This window comes from Capra hircus, chromosome 26 (assembly GCF_001704415.2).
Source record: "Capra hircus breed San Clemente chromosome 26, ASM170441v1, whole genome shotgun sequence".
Classification (NCBI taxonomy): domain Eukaryota; kingdom Metazoa; phylum Chordata; class Mammalia; order Artiodactyla; family Bovidae; genus Capra; species Capra hircus.
The window spans coordinates 2,610,463-2,625,271 of NC_030833.1; the positions used below are offsets into that span (position 1 = coordinate 2,610,463).

The 14,809-nt window shown below is 48.6% G+C and overlaps 1 protein-coding gene across 1 annotated transcript in view; it reads right to left on the reverse strand.

The window, feature by feature from the left end:
* The window catches only part of GLRX3 (glutaredoxin 3), a 32,018-nt gene continuing 18,992 nt past the window's right edge, over nucleotides 1,784–14,809 (reverse strand). Inside the window, exons 5-11 of the mRNA XM_018041489.1 lie at nucleotides 13,750–13,922; nucleotides 13,215–13,276; nucleotides 11,048–11,105; nucleotides 9,380–9,432; nucleotides 6,864–6,903; nucleotides 6,664–6,756; nucleotides 1,784–2,055 (exon numbers count right to left, since the gene is read on the reverse strand). Coding sequence (XP_017896978.1) covers nucleotides 2,002–2,055; nucleotides 6,664–6,756; nucleotides 6,864–6,903; nucleotides 9,380–9,432; nucleotides 11,048–11,105; nucleotides 13,215–13,276; nucleotides 13,750–13,922 — 533 coding nt within the window. The 3' untranslated portion in view covers nucleotides 1,784–2,001. The remainder of the gene's footprint in view (nucleotides 2,056–6,663; nucleotides 6,757–6,863; nucleotides 6,904–9,379; nucleotides 9,433–11,047; nucleotides 11,106–13,214; nucleotides 13,277–13,749; nucleotides 13,923–14,809) is intronic.

Below are 14,809 nucleotides of genomic sequence, written 5' to 3' on the forward strand. Positions count from 1 at the left end.
CAAACTCATCAGTAGGTGTCTGAAAATGGAGAATAATTCTTCCTTCTTGAGCAAGTTTTTCATCAGTCAAGATGGGTGGGACCTAAGGTTCCTGATAGAGGCCACGAGCAGCCACCCTGCTGACCCAGAGTGACACGCGGTCTCCGTCACCACAGGGCAAGGTCCCTCGAGCAAGTCTCAACACATCTGCCCACAGCCTTCTTCAGGTCAACCCTTGGATTACAGGAGTGACAGCGATGGAGGAGGAGGTGGGATGAACCTTCTCCCTGCTGCTCAGGAGAGGGACAGAGCGAAGTGTGCTGGCTGGTCACCCCAGACTTCTCATCACAGGCAGAAAGGCAGTCTGATTCCATCCACCTTGGTGGGGCAGCCTCATGCAAGGGGCGAGCCTCAGGTCTCAGGGGTCGTACAATCCTGGAGTCACACATGAAAGGCCAACCCTGCACCGGGTCCTGCAGCCAATAAGTCTTGTATTTCCGAGTTCCTCACCTGAATTCCTAACTCTTTAATTGGTTTCTTTTTCTTTCCATGTCTGGTTAAAAGTAAAATCAAGCAGTTCTATTGGGACTTTTTAAGTTCATTCCTACAAGCTGTTTCCCCAAGTGGATACCAATCCCCCAGGAGCCGTCACAAGGAGGCTACCTCAGGGCGGGACACATGCTGGAGCGGAGCTGCCTGCCCTTCCCCGGTGAGCCCTCCTGGTTCCCGAAGGCATCCCGGACGATGGGAGGTTTGGCTCCCCAGGGTCCAGAGACGAAGTCCTAGCAGGAGCCGCTGCCAGTGGCCTCAGCACCTGTGCAGTGACCTGCCACTCCCGGCCCCCGGCCCGGCACGAGCCCTCGGCCCAGCATGCCTCCCGGAATTCCCAAGTGGATTCAAGCACAGGGAGCCGTGCAGGCGGGGAGCTGGCAGAGCCGGCCCGTGGGGAGGCCCCTGCTCCCTGGCAGACAGCAGTGATGCTCAGCCTTTCTATCCACACGCACACCTGCTCCACAAGAATCTGACCTCACTAAAGCCCTGAAACAGCACCGGCCCACAGTCTGCTCCCAACAGAGCTCGGCCTCGGGTAGCATCTGGATGACACCCCGTCGCCTTCCCCGCTGACATCTCTTGGATGCTGGGAACTTGGCAGAGTCTAGTACCATGGCACCAGACTCAGCCTTCTGTCTAAGGCATGCACGGCAGGGACCTAAAGGGGCAACGGTGTCTTCAGCATGTCAGACTCAGAATCAAAAATGCTGCTGCAACGCTCACAGACTTCTGGATGTTCTCAACTTATTTAAGGACCAAGTATTTTTAGTGCAAGGATTAGAGTAAGTTGTGATGCGTAACACAACCCAACACCACCATCCTGCTCTCTGCCAGGCTACCTATCCTTGGACAAGTTCTGAAAGAAATCTGCTGACCCCCCACTGAGAAGCCCCCTCCTCTGGGAGGGTCCCAGGTGCTACGCTGCTGGGGCTGACATAGGTCCTGAGTCTGCAGGCGCCGACGTGGACCCAGCCATTTCACCAGGCTCCCGCTCAGTGATGCTCAGAAAAAGCCCTCCAGCAAGATTTTCTGAGCTGTAAAAAGATCATCGGCCAGTGAGGGGAGCCACTGGCTTGGTCTATGAGTGGCTCTAAATGCCGGTGCGGTTCAGATTCTCAAGTTCCCCGCTCTCTGAAGACTGTCTATTTCTTAACTGCAAGATGCCCACAGATGATGGAAAAGAGATGAGAAGTGGGTTAGTCACAGTGACTACACACCTAACATCACTATAAAGACACACATTTTTACACAATTTTAATTTTTTATTTTTAATTGAACTTGAAGATGTTTATTGTGTTCTAATTTTGGTGGAAAAAAGGTCACATACGTTATTTAGCACAGCCTTGTGAAATACACAAAGCGTAACTGAGGATGAGCATTTTCTCCTCCTGGTCCGTTTCTGAGGACTAAACCGCGAACTGCTCCGCTGAAGGAAGCCTTCCTGCGGTGGGTGGGCACCAAGTCCACCATTCACCAACTCTCTCCTTTCAGTACAGGCAGCAACTCCCCACTTCCTTTCAATTCCTGAAAATAAAGATTGAAACGGTGTCATGCATGCGTGTATGCAGAAAATGGAAACGCCTGGACAGCGGCAGCTCGCATCCGCGCCAGAGCCCGAAGAGACGCCTCGCTGAGCGCAGGCTCCGGACCACCAGCACAGCCACGCTAAGGGCAGCGCCATCAGAGCCGCAGGCTCACTGTCGCCTTACGGGACTGGAGTTAGACGGTGTCCGAAACCCACAGGCCTTTCAGCATTAGCAGCACAGCGACTGGAACACGACAGTGAAGCTTCCTATTTAAACAACAGCACTTAACGGGGAAGATGAACTTTACGGGACTGAAGGAATACCAGGTCCACTCAGATACGATGCACATGGCGCCTGCTGCCCTCCAGGCAGTAACGAAGCTTCCTGGTTTCAACCCACCCTGGAAAAACCAGGCACTGGTCTATAAATGTAAAGGCCGGGAACCATGACAAAGCTGAAGTATTCCGAAAGGGTCTGTGCCTACCTTTCAGATCTAAAATTGGAACACAGCCATCAAGTTTAAAATGTGACGGTGGAGGATACATAAGATTTTCTAGTTTCAGATAAACAATTTGACAGGACATTTCAAGTTATTCTAAAGCTTCATGAACATCAATAAAACCACTAAAATCCACTGGCACTCTCTCTGGATTAAACCCAGACAGGCAGGTCTTGGGATCCGGTACCCATTTAACAAGCAGACATCTGGCTACATCAGGAAGCCATGCACGACCGCCGGCCATGCAGCTCGACGGCTGGCTGGGTGGGTGGGTGGGCCTGACATGAGATCGGGACGCAACGGCTCCCTGGCCAGGAGGGGGCACACCACTCCCCTAACTTCCGACTTTCCGGACCTGCTGGGAGGGTGTCAGGCAGTGACCTACGGGAAGCACCTGCCTCTCAACTGATTCTGCGCCCCAAACTGCAGTGGCGCACTGTCCACTCTTCAGAGCGAATGTTAGCTCTCTGCATCCATACTAACCAGGCGACGTTTCTCTCCAGATGTCAGCCTGGCAGTTACCCAGTCACCAGATAGTCCATTCACTCATCACCCACCCATTCAACCAAACCAGCACTCGCGGCTCACGCTGAGGAGGCCAGGGGTGAGCCGTCAGCAACGCTGCTAAGGCTTCGAGTGAATAAAGATGAAGAGCTGCCCTCTGCCAGAACAGACCAACACGGCGACACAACATCAAACCCATTACCTTCTCAGAGAATTGTCAGCAGTATCACAAATTTCCAGATATGTAAGTTCTTAGCAGGTGAACACAAGAAGTCATGTACCACACACTGTTACACACCTAAAAAGAACCTGCCCACGCAGCTCAGCTTCAGGGTGAAATGAGACATCTTGACCGCGTCTCCCCCAGAGCTGCAGCGGCTGAGGGACAGGCTACAAACCTTCAGACAAGGACAGGCTCAGGAGCGCCTGGGCTCTGAACACTGCCTGCGCCTCACAAACAAGTAGATACAGGCAACAAATGCAGACCGAGATTTGCTGCCTCGGGGCTGTTCACAGCTACTGTGGTCTACGTTTTTTCCCTCCAGAAAGGTGAGTTTACTGGGGAAATGATTCACTGTCTTCCTCAAGAAGCATGACGTCAAACCTGGAACTCAGCAGGAGACCAAACCTGGGCAGTGAAACCTCAGGACCGCAGCTCTGGGACTCGGAAAAGCTGCCAGCCCTCAGCGCTGAAGGCCCCCAGAGCTGGGCCAGAGCTCCTCCACGGGACGACGGCGTTAAGTCAAAACCTTAGAGGGGCAGCAGCAACCAGCCAGCAGGTTATAAGACAACCCGAGGTAGCAGCATGTACTCCCTGCTTTCCACTTAGAGCATCAAGGCCCTGGCCTCAAACACAACCCTCCAAGTGGCCAGGCCAAGGAGTGCCTGAACCCCGCAGCTGTGCTCACCCTCCTCCAGGAGGCCGCCCCGCAGCCTCACCGTTGCCACCGCGCTGCAGCTCCGGGGGGTGGTTCCAGGGAGGCTTCCAGGATGCTAAAGCTGCAGCTGCCCCATGTTGTCCTGGGCTGCCCTGGAGAGCTCCAGAACACATGTGTGCTACCAGGAGGGGTTCCCTACATTCTGGACTTGAAATCCTAAAGTCATGTCTGTTTAAAATTCACTAAATTTACTTAAAGCCAGTATCTAACAGAAGCAGAAGATATTAAGAGGTGGCAAGCATACACAGAAGAACTGTACAAAGAAGATCTTCATGACCCAGATAAGCATGATGGTGTGATCACTCACCTAGAGCCAGACATCGTGGAATGTGAAGTCAAATGGGCCTTAAGAAGCATCACTACGAACAAAGCTAGTGGAGGTGATGGAATTCCAGCTGAGCTATTTCAAATCCTGGAAGATGATGCTGTGAAAGTGCTGCACTCAATATGCCAGGAAATTAGGAAAACTCTGCAGCGACCACAGGACTGGAAAAGGTCCGTTTTCATTCCAATCCCAAAGAAAGGCAATGCCAAAGAATGCTCAAACTACCACACAACTGCACTCATCTCACACGCTGGCAGCGTAATGCTCAAAATTCTCCAAGCCAGGCTTCAGCAATACGTGAACCGTGAACTTCCAGATGTTCAAGCTGGTTTTAAAAAAGGCAGAGGAACCAGAGATCAAATTGCCAACATTCGTTGGGTCACAGAAAAAGCAAGAGAGTTCCAAAAAAGCATCTACTTCTGCTTTACTGATTACGCCAAAGTCTTTGACTTGTGTAGATCACAACAAACTGTGGAAAATTCATCAAGAGATGGGAATACCAGACCACCTGACCTGCCTCCTGAGAAATCTGTATGCAGGTCAAGAAGCAAGTTAGAACCAGACATGGAACAACAGACTGGTTCCAAATTGAGAGGGGAACACATCAAGGCTGTAGGCTGTCACCCTGCTTATTTAACTTATATACAGAGTACATCATGAGAAATGCTGGGCTGGACGAGGCACAAGCTGGAATCAAGATTGCCGGGAGAAATAGCAATAACCTCAGATACGCAGATGACACCAGACAGTGAAGAGGAGCTAAAGAGCCTCTGGATGGAAGTGAAAGAGGAGAGTGAAGAAGCTGGCTTAAAGCTCAACATTCAGAAAACTAAGATGATGGCATCCAGTCCCATTACTTCATGGAAAATAGACGGGGAAACAGTGGAAACAGTGACAGGTTTTCTTTTCTTGGGCTCCAAAATCACTGCAGATGGTGACTGCAGTCATGAAATTAAAAGATGCTTGCTCCTTGGAAGAAAAGCTACGACCAATACAGACAGCACACTAAAAAGCAGAGACATCACTTTGCCAACAAAGATCCATCCACTCAAGGCTATCGTTTTTCCAGTGGTCATGTATGGATATGAGTTTTGGACTATCAAAATAGCTGAGTGCCAAAGAATTGATGCTTTTGAACTGTGGTGTTGGAGAAGACGCTTGACAGTCCCTTGGACTGCAAGGAGATCCAATCAGTCTATCCTAAAGGAGATCAGTCCTGGGTGTTCATTGGAAGGACTGATGTTGAAGCTGAAACTCCAATACTTTGGCCACCTGATGGGAAGAACTGACTCCTTGGAAAAGACCCTGATGCTGGGAAAGACTGAAGGCGGGAAAAGACCCTGATGCTGGGAAAGACTGAAGGCGGGAAGAGAAGGGGACAACAGAGGTTGAGATGGTTGGATGGCATCACCGACTCGATGGACATGAGTTTGAACAAGCTCTGGGAGTTGGTGATGGACAGGAAGTCTGGTGTGCTGCAGTCCATGGGATCCCAAAGAGTCAGACACAACTGAGTGACTGAACTGAAAGCCAACCAAACAAGGAAGTTCATCATCAAACACATAGAAAAGCAGAATCCTTGAAATACACTGACAACCTGACAGAGGTCTCAGTTTCCGAGCATCTGAGACCAGTCGGGGACCTGGAGATGACCTCATGCAATCCTGAGGTCAGTGACCTCAGGCCTCAGTGGCACAGCTAGCAGGGCCAAGCCAGCACTGTGTCCCAGGCCCCCAGCCCTTAGCCTGGCACTCTTTACTCCATCACCGAGTACATGTGAGTAAGGCAACTGAAATGACACCAGAAAGTAATAAAATTATAGTAATATAAATGTAACAGGGCAGGAGAACTTCAGAAGCAGATGCAAAACAAACATTTCTGGATGAAAAAACCTAAGATTCACAGACAAGAGGAGCCTGAAGGATACAGAAAGCATATTTAAATACGGACTATGCAAGGAAACTCAAAGTAGAGACAGGGTGGAAAGAAGCTAAAACATGGAAGAACTTAGTGCCATGTGAGTGAAGCAGGGGTGGAGCCTGGCCACGCCCAGGGCTGCTCTGAGTGCTGAGTCTCTCTGGGGACCCTGGCTGGCAGCTCCTCAGAACCAGAGCAAAGGACCTAGTGGGCAGGAGAGGCCATACAGAGAGGGGCTGATTCTGACTGGCTCCGTGGAGAGGTAAGAGACAAGATATTCTTGTTGGAGAGATGGTAGCTCTGGGCTGGAGCGATCAGACACGAGGCCAGAAAAGGACACCAAGGACAAGTCCAGTGAAACAATAGTTTTCATCCACGCTCAGGCTTTCATTCCTCCAGGCTCCCAGTGATTCCTGACCTCACCTTAACGATGTCCAGTCCTCCGACAAGCTCCCCCTTCACATACAGCTGAGGGTACGTCGGCCAATTGGAGTAAGCTTTTAATCCTTGCCGAACCTACGGAAACAATAGGAACCCTGAAATCATCCTATCAGATTAGAATAAATGACAATCCTAATGGTTAAAACTAAGACGAAAGACAAAACCTAAAACACAGAACTTACTTCTTCATCCTCCAATATATCAAATGTCTCATATTCAATCCTACAAAAAGGAGAAAACATTTTGACAAGAAATACAGTTTTAGACAAAAATTATAAACTCTATTTGGTGTTTCAGAAACAGTCAAGAAAAGTAAAACTATTTTGATGCTAACAAAATTTGGGGAAAAACAAATTATTTTACTTCTTTATCTGTCTTGTACTTGACAGAATAAGTCATCCCCAAATAGAAATTTTTCTGGATTTTCTGCTTCGGGAGCTAGAGGGGGCAGCCTTGCGGCGCCCAGGGACGGAGGGCAGGGGGTACGCCCCCAGCCAGCTCCCCCGCTGGGAATGAGCCTCCCACAGAGCACGCAGAGCACGCGTGCTTTCCCCACGATGCCTGCAGCCAGCGCGAGGGCTGTGGCTGGATGCCGTGTCATGAGGCTGCTCGTATAAATGAGTGAAAATTCAACCACATCTACGCAGGAGGATTTCATTACAAGGTGGTCAAGGAACTAGTAAGCATGTGTGACTGGATCCCTGCAGAAAGACTGTGAGTGTATGTGCAATTTCAAACCCTGGCCAAAGAAAATGCCACATATGAAAAAACGAATTTTGCTTTCCATAAAACCAAAGCCACTTTCATAGGGAAATCCTGCCTACGTAACACACAAGCTAAGGCCAGTCGCTTCAGTCGTGTCGGACTCTGTGCGGCCCCACAGACGGCAGCCCGCCAGGCGCCCCCGTCCCTGGGACTCTCCAGGCAAGAACACTGGACTGGGCTGCCATTTCCTTCTCCAGTGCAGGAAAGTGAAAAGTGAAAGTGAAGTGAAGTCACTCAGTCGTGTCCGACTCTTAGCGACCCCATGGACTGCAGCCTACCAGGCTCCTCCATCCATGGGATTTTCCAGGCAAGAGTGCTGGAGTGGGGTGCCACTGCCTTCTCCAACTTAATACACAAGTTCCAAAGAAAACAGTCCATGATGCAAGAAAGAGTCAAAAAAAAGAACTTGACAGGATAAATCAGCAACAAGTATCAAGAATGTAATGTCTGAAAGAAGAGCAAAAAAGATTAAAAAAAGAAAAATAGAACCACACAGTATAAGTCTCCCTTCAAGTTGAACTAAAGAGGCAGATCTCCTAATTAACACAATATGATAAAAAAACACTGAGTTCTGGAACTGCCCCTGATACAAGGGATCTAAGAAGTGCTGGGCCTACATGTGCACAGGTGTGGTGAGTCACAGCTGCCAGAACACCTCCTGAAGTTCCCTGAAAGGGTGCCTCCCACGCCCCAAGGCACATGGGGGTGCTCAGCCCCTCGAGGCACGTCTTTCCTCGGAAGGGACAGACAAGAGCAAGGATGGAGGAAAGGAACAGAGCGCTAGAAGCGCCCCCCACATTCCAACAGCTCCAGCAGGACCACAGTCCTCCACGTCAACAGACCCTGGAAGGGTTCAGTCAGCCTGGAGTCGGGAAGGTACTCCGTCCCAAAGAAGCTCCCTGCTCTGGGGGAACTGGTGCTTCCAATCCAATCCAGCTTAGACAGACATGGGACAGAAAGTAAGTGATGGAGACTTTCCACCAAATACTTAGGCTGTAATGGGCCCAGAACTGTCCCATCCTGGTGTCAGAATCCCAGGGGACTAGCCGGCACTAAGGACAGGTGGCCTGAGGGTGACTCACAGGAGATGTGGCAATGGGAAGAAAGCGACCAGAGCCACGCCAGCCTCGACTGCAGCCCAAGGCAGGGTGAGGATGGGGCAGCTGGAGGCCGGAGCACAACAGCGACCAGTCTCTCCTCTGTGAAGCATCACAGTCACTTGAACAGAATGGCTGTTCTTCTTTTGTCCCGAAAGCTGCATTTGGGGCTGTGCTACTCCGCCCAGCCCAAGAATGCCCACACACTTCAGAGGTGACTTTCCCTGTCACGTCATAGGAGTCTATCTAAAGCTACAGTTAGAATCCTTACAATACGGAAAAGAGGCAGGTGAGAATAAGGAAGAAAAATAAGCAAAAACATTGGGCAACACAGAACATGTGCTAAGTATCTCTAAATAGGTGGTTTGACCACAATTCCAGTTTTCTTACCTGGCAGCTTCGTCACTGAGATCAAAAGCATGAGCCCCACAATCTGATTTACCCACCTCTCAGACTCAGATAACAGATCTTCCTGTGCTTCCTGTTTCACAAACTATTTGGAAGCTAGAATATTTTTTTAAGAAAATTAAAAATCTATAATACACTTTCCCTAAAATATCTTTATGCATGCTAAGAACTCAGTTATTAGTTTTCCTCTGGGAAAGTAGACAAATGGTTATCTCAATGTCTGCCAAAATACCTCCTTTATGTTACCAATAGGTTGACATTGGTCAAAAAAATTCTACTGTGGTCTACGTTAAAGCATTCACAAAATGCTACAGCAAAAATAAATAGATAAAAATACATGAACAGATATAACAACTGAGAAGAATCAATGTCAGAACTGAAAAGTTAGAATTTCTTAAATACATTCTCTGAAAACAAGATTTACTTACCCAGTACTATTTAGTATTTCCAAAATCTGTCTGCTGAAGCCACACTTAGCTTCCTAAATTTAGGAAAAAAACACAAACTTTAGAATGCACTGCATACCAACACAGCCCACGGGCACGGCCCTGCCTGAGGCTCTGTTGGGGGGATGGCACTGCAGAAGACGGCCGGCTCCCAGGGCCTCCTCCTCCCAGAGCCCACGGAAGGATGGGACCCGCCCTTTCAAGAAGGACCCATCCAGACGTCCCCCCAGGCGCGCGGCCCCCAGCCTGACTTGGGCTTGTCACCACCGGAGAGGACTGTGTTCCGACACTGTCACCTCGTGATCAAAAACCTCCTGAGTCAAACCCTGCCGCCGCCGCCGCCGCCGCTCCACTTCACGCAGACCCACAGCCGCAAAGCCTCCTTTCTTACGTGGTTGAAATCATCCCTCTTCTAGTTCCACTTTTTAAACGTATGTTTACATTACGGAGTACCAAACTTTTATGAGGTTATAGAAAAGTCTAACAGTTTTTTTCATGCCAGAGGATCCCAAATCCCAGTCCTATAGAAAAGACTTGGCACCATGTAAACATCTTACCAGCACTCACAATTCCATTCCCAGAATTCATGATTACTTCCTGGGCTTCCAGGAACAAAATATAAAAATCTGCTTTAAATAACCTCCAAGAAGAAAAAAAAAGGTGACTGGGAATGGCTAACTTCCTCTCCTTTGCTTTAATAAATACAGTGAAGCAGTCAAGGAATCCAGGCCCTAATCTAGTGACCCCAATATGGTGAAGTGTGCATCACCACATCTTCCCAGTCACTATCACTTCCACTGTAACACTATGTTTACTGGTTACATAAGCTGTACTAGTTACACAGATTTCCCAGAATGACTCTGCATCATTCTGCCACCCACTAGAGGGGACCCTGAAGCTCTGGGGCGAGTGGCTTCCCCGACACACCCCACTGGACAGGTGAGGCAGATGGAACCGCCTCCGCCCAGCCTTCCAGAGTCCTCCTGTCCTCTGCCCAACCCTGCCCACCTCAGCACCTGGTTAGAACAAAGGAAGGTAACAGGGGCTGGCTTCTAGAGATCACCCATCTAATTCAAATACTCAGGATAGATGATTTTGATCAACTATCAGTAGAGGTGAGCTATCAAACTGATATTCAGAACGAAGCACAGTCAACACAACTTTCATCCATCACAGCGACAAGAACCACCCAATTACAAATAAAAACTGTCAAACCGTCCCACTCATTCATCAAAGAAGTTCTGAGCCCCCTAGACACAGCCCTGTTCCTTTCTGCATCGCCAGCACTTTAGACCATGGTCCAGGGCTGCAAACCAAGAAACCGTGAGGTTCCCAGCCCTGAAGTGCACATTCTGGGAGTAGACAGCAGCTAATGGAACCGCCCACTGCTAGCTAGCAGTGCTGACCACATCCACTGACAAAGTTTGGCAGCAGAAAGAAAGGCACCCCGCTGAGATGCTGATGATAAAGTCAAAGAAAATGTAGATTACTTTGTTTGATCTCCATAAGCACCAATTAAGGCCTAGATAACTTCCTGCTACCACTACAGCTTCATTAGCTAAAGCTAGGAAAAAAAGATTTAAGTGTCCCCTTGTTGCAGATGTTAACATCAAAAGAAATTACAAATAAAACCATTTTTGAGTTCTTTACCTGTTTGTTTCCTTTCATAAAGAGCATCACAGAAGCTTTATTTGTCAGTACTTTGAGCCTGAAGAGAGAAAATTGATATGTAAGGGCTCAGCTCAATTATTAACCGCCACTTTCGCTCCGCTTCGCAGATACCGTGCACATTTGAGGGACGGCAGGATGAGAGTTCACAGCGCTGAGTGTATTAAACAAGCAAGCGCACTGGCACTCCCCTTTATTTCACTGTCTCCCTAAGCCGCTGTAAAACACAATATGGCTTTTTAAGGCAACAAATGCGCCTTCAAATTGCAAATTTAAGCCCATCAACTCACAGAACTAAAAAAATAATAATAACCAACTCAGTAAGGAATTGCTCAATAAGGGACGCACAGGCTGAGCCCACCCGGAATTCCCAGAGCTAGACTCGTGTGTCCTTTCCCATCACGAGGCCGGCACAGCCCCACACTCTTCAAGCCCACAAGGTCCCACCTGGAGGGAGACGCGCTCAGCATCAGTTGCTGAAGTCTAATGCTCTCCTCTCGACTTTATACATCTTTCAAACCTCCTGATCTAGCTTGCTGTCCCGAACGCTGACCATCTGCACACACCCTGGAGTCCACGGCGGATCTCAGGGCCCACCCCCATCAGGACCAGAGGCCCTGCGGGGGTCCCAGCACCGCACTCTCCTCCTTCCACACGCTCTGGAACACTCGCGGCTCCAAATCTCCTCAGAGGAAAATGGTCTCACAAATGAAGCACGCAAATCATGCACAAAGCTGCGTGACACACGCTTTCACATGGTGCAAGCAGCCACTTTTCAGGAAGCGCCCACGCCCTCACCTGAAGACCCAACTACTGGGATCCAGGGAACCGAAACAGGGCCCTCTGTCCCACAGAGACGCGGCCGAGGCTAGGGACTCGGGCCCCGACACCGCGCTTTCCAGGAGCCCTTTAAATTATGACTCCAAGTGTACTGCCAACTACCTTCTATGTAACTCCAGCCAGTAACCTTCTGGTGCCTGAACACAGCACAGTAGGAAAGAGCGGCCTGATGAAAGCAGGGACACAGACAGCAGCAAAGGCGCGCTCAACACAGAGGGAAGTAAGCCAAGAAAACCCAAGTGCGTCTGGAGACAGGCCTCTGAGGCCACGGCCCTCGGCGAGCCACCCAGGCTTTAGAGCAAACCCTAGCCCGGGACACGAGAGTGCCACAGGGGCCAGGAAGGCACGAAGGGTGCACGGCGAGTGTGCACGCCACCTGGGTGTGCACGCCACCTGAGAGCACGCGGCACTTCCAGGTCAGCTCGACATCCACGCCAACTATGAGGAGCGCTGTACTAACCAACACAGGTACGTGGACACTTGCAGGGAATCCCAGAATGTCAACGGAGAGAAAAATCAGGAGAGGAAGTTTTACCTTAGAAACTCAAGCCCCAACCATGAATGGTTGATACGCTACTATATTTCAAAATAAATTGCTTTTTAATCCTCTACACTAATATTTATTATAACTACTTATTACAATTAATATTTATTAAAATTAAAATCCTACAGACCCAAGTCCAAACTTTCTATAAGACAGAATCTCTAAAAGCAGATTGAGACCCTTCCTAAGACAAAGCAATTTCACAGTTCCAAACAAAACCTTCGATTTTAAGTTACCACGGTCCTAAGAATGGCAATGAGAAATCCCAGAGTCTCCACATGACCTCCACATTCAACATGCCATCATTGGGGTCGCACAGAGTTGGACACGACTGAAGCGACTTAGCAGCAGCAGCAGCAGCAGCACAGAGCTCTACCAAGATGGAGACAGCAGCCAGCCCAAGGCCACGACCCAGGAAAACACAAGAAAGCAGCTTCAAGCTGTGAGCAGAACTGTCGCTAGAACCTAACACCAAGACTGGAGCCCAGCTCCAAACTGCAGAAGAGAGCTGCAGCTTGGTCATTTCATGGTGACAGTGACATTTCTACAAAAACCAAGAATACCCTCCACACAATCATTAAACTGGTGCAAAATTTTCTCCAGTCCAAAAGAGACCTTTCTAAGTTTGCATGGTTAACTTGTAACAATTATGACCTCCACATACCACAGCACACCTCTGATTTCCATATACAAAGAGTAATACAAAAACTGAAAACTCAAGAATATTTTTAAATAACCGCAGACTGAAACTTTAAACACACTTACCTTTCCTCTAACTTGGGGGCTTTGGGGCAAATCGTATCTAGTTCTTTAGATGCTTCTAGCTCCTAAAATAAACACATATGTTTATTTATACATTTATTGTAACAAATCTCCTCAGTCACACCGTAATATAAAATACCAGTGTATCACCTATTAGCAAATTCATTAGTGAATTTACGGGAGCGTATCAGAAATATTGTATTTATTCCAGATTCATAAATGTAGCTTCTACAAAAATGTATACTCTTGATTTAATACAGCACTTATAAAAGTATGCTTAAATATGGAAATACCAAGCCGGTGGCTCAGTGGTAAAGAACCCGCCTGGCACGGCAAGACACACAAGTTCGATCCCTGAGTCCGTAAGACCCCCTGAAGGAAGAACCAGCGGCCCACCCCAGTATTCTTGCCTAGGAAGTTCCATGGGCAGAGGAGCCTGGTGAGCTGCAGTCCATGGGGCCCCAAGAGTCAGATACAACTTAGCGACTAAACAACAGTAAGTATGAAAACGCTCTACAACGGTCTTCTCAATTCTAACCTTGATTATATCAAGTCCTCCTATGAGCTCTCCAGAAACATAGAGCTGGGGATAGGTGGGCCAATTGGAATAGGTTTTGAGGCCCTGACGAACTTCTTCATCTGAGAAGATGTCGAAACTGCTAAACTGAATATTATGTTTGTTAAGAATTTCCACCATCTGCTTGCTGAAACCTGCACACAGAAAAAGAAAATAAAGAACTTTATTTCTCTCTCTCACATACACAGAATTTTATGTTAATTCAGAGTGTACACTACCTGCTGAACACAGACAATCTGCCTCTGTTTTACCAATAATTTAATTAGCATGGCTGACTAGTGTGTAAGGAGGAAACCAATTCCAAGAACCCCTTCTCTGGCCTTGAACCAGAGTTTTTTTAAAGTGTGTTTATTTATCCGAGCTCCCCCTCAATGTTAGGTACATTTTCATAGCAGGGGAAACGGTGCCGACCCAACAGCACAGACCTCAAGCCCAGGCGCCCAGCTCCGCTCAGCGAGCAGAGGCCCCGTGCAGGCCCGGAGGCCACCTCCCCCTCCTGCACTCTGCTATCAATCGGGAGACTGGCCCGGACACCCATTCAGTGCCCCCGCCCCCAGGCTCTGCTGTTCCGTGAATCTGTGAGCAGCAGCACTAGGTGGAAAAGAAAACTCTGCAACTGCCATTCTCCACGACTGGACCACACTGGGAACCCCAGTCCTGTCTGGCTTCTGTTGTGCTTTGACTACTCCCTGTGTCTCCATTTCAGTAGGTCTCCATTTTCATCATCCCTAAATAGAATAAATTAAAATCAAGAAAGCAATATGTTCTCCTCTAGTCTAAAATGCCAGCACATTGGATTTCAACGCTGTCTCCTCTGCTGCTGTACAGGAACTGCCAATACACCGGCAGTATCCTTTCTCATCCCGTGTCATCACCTGACAGTTTCTTTTCTAAAACTGTTTCTATTCCCCAAAGCATGTGATGTGATTTCTTTTTTTTAACCACACTGCAGTGATGATCTTATGTTCCATGATTTCATTACACTTTTGTGACACATTTTTGTTCTGTGCTTTTCTGACAC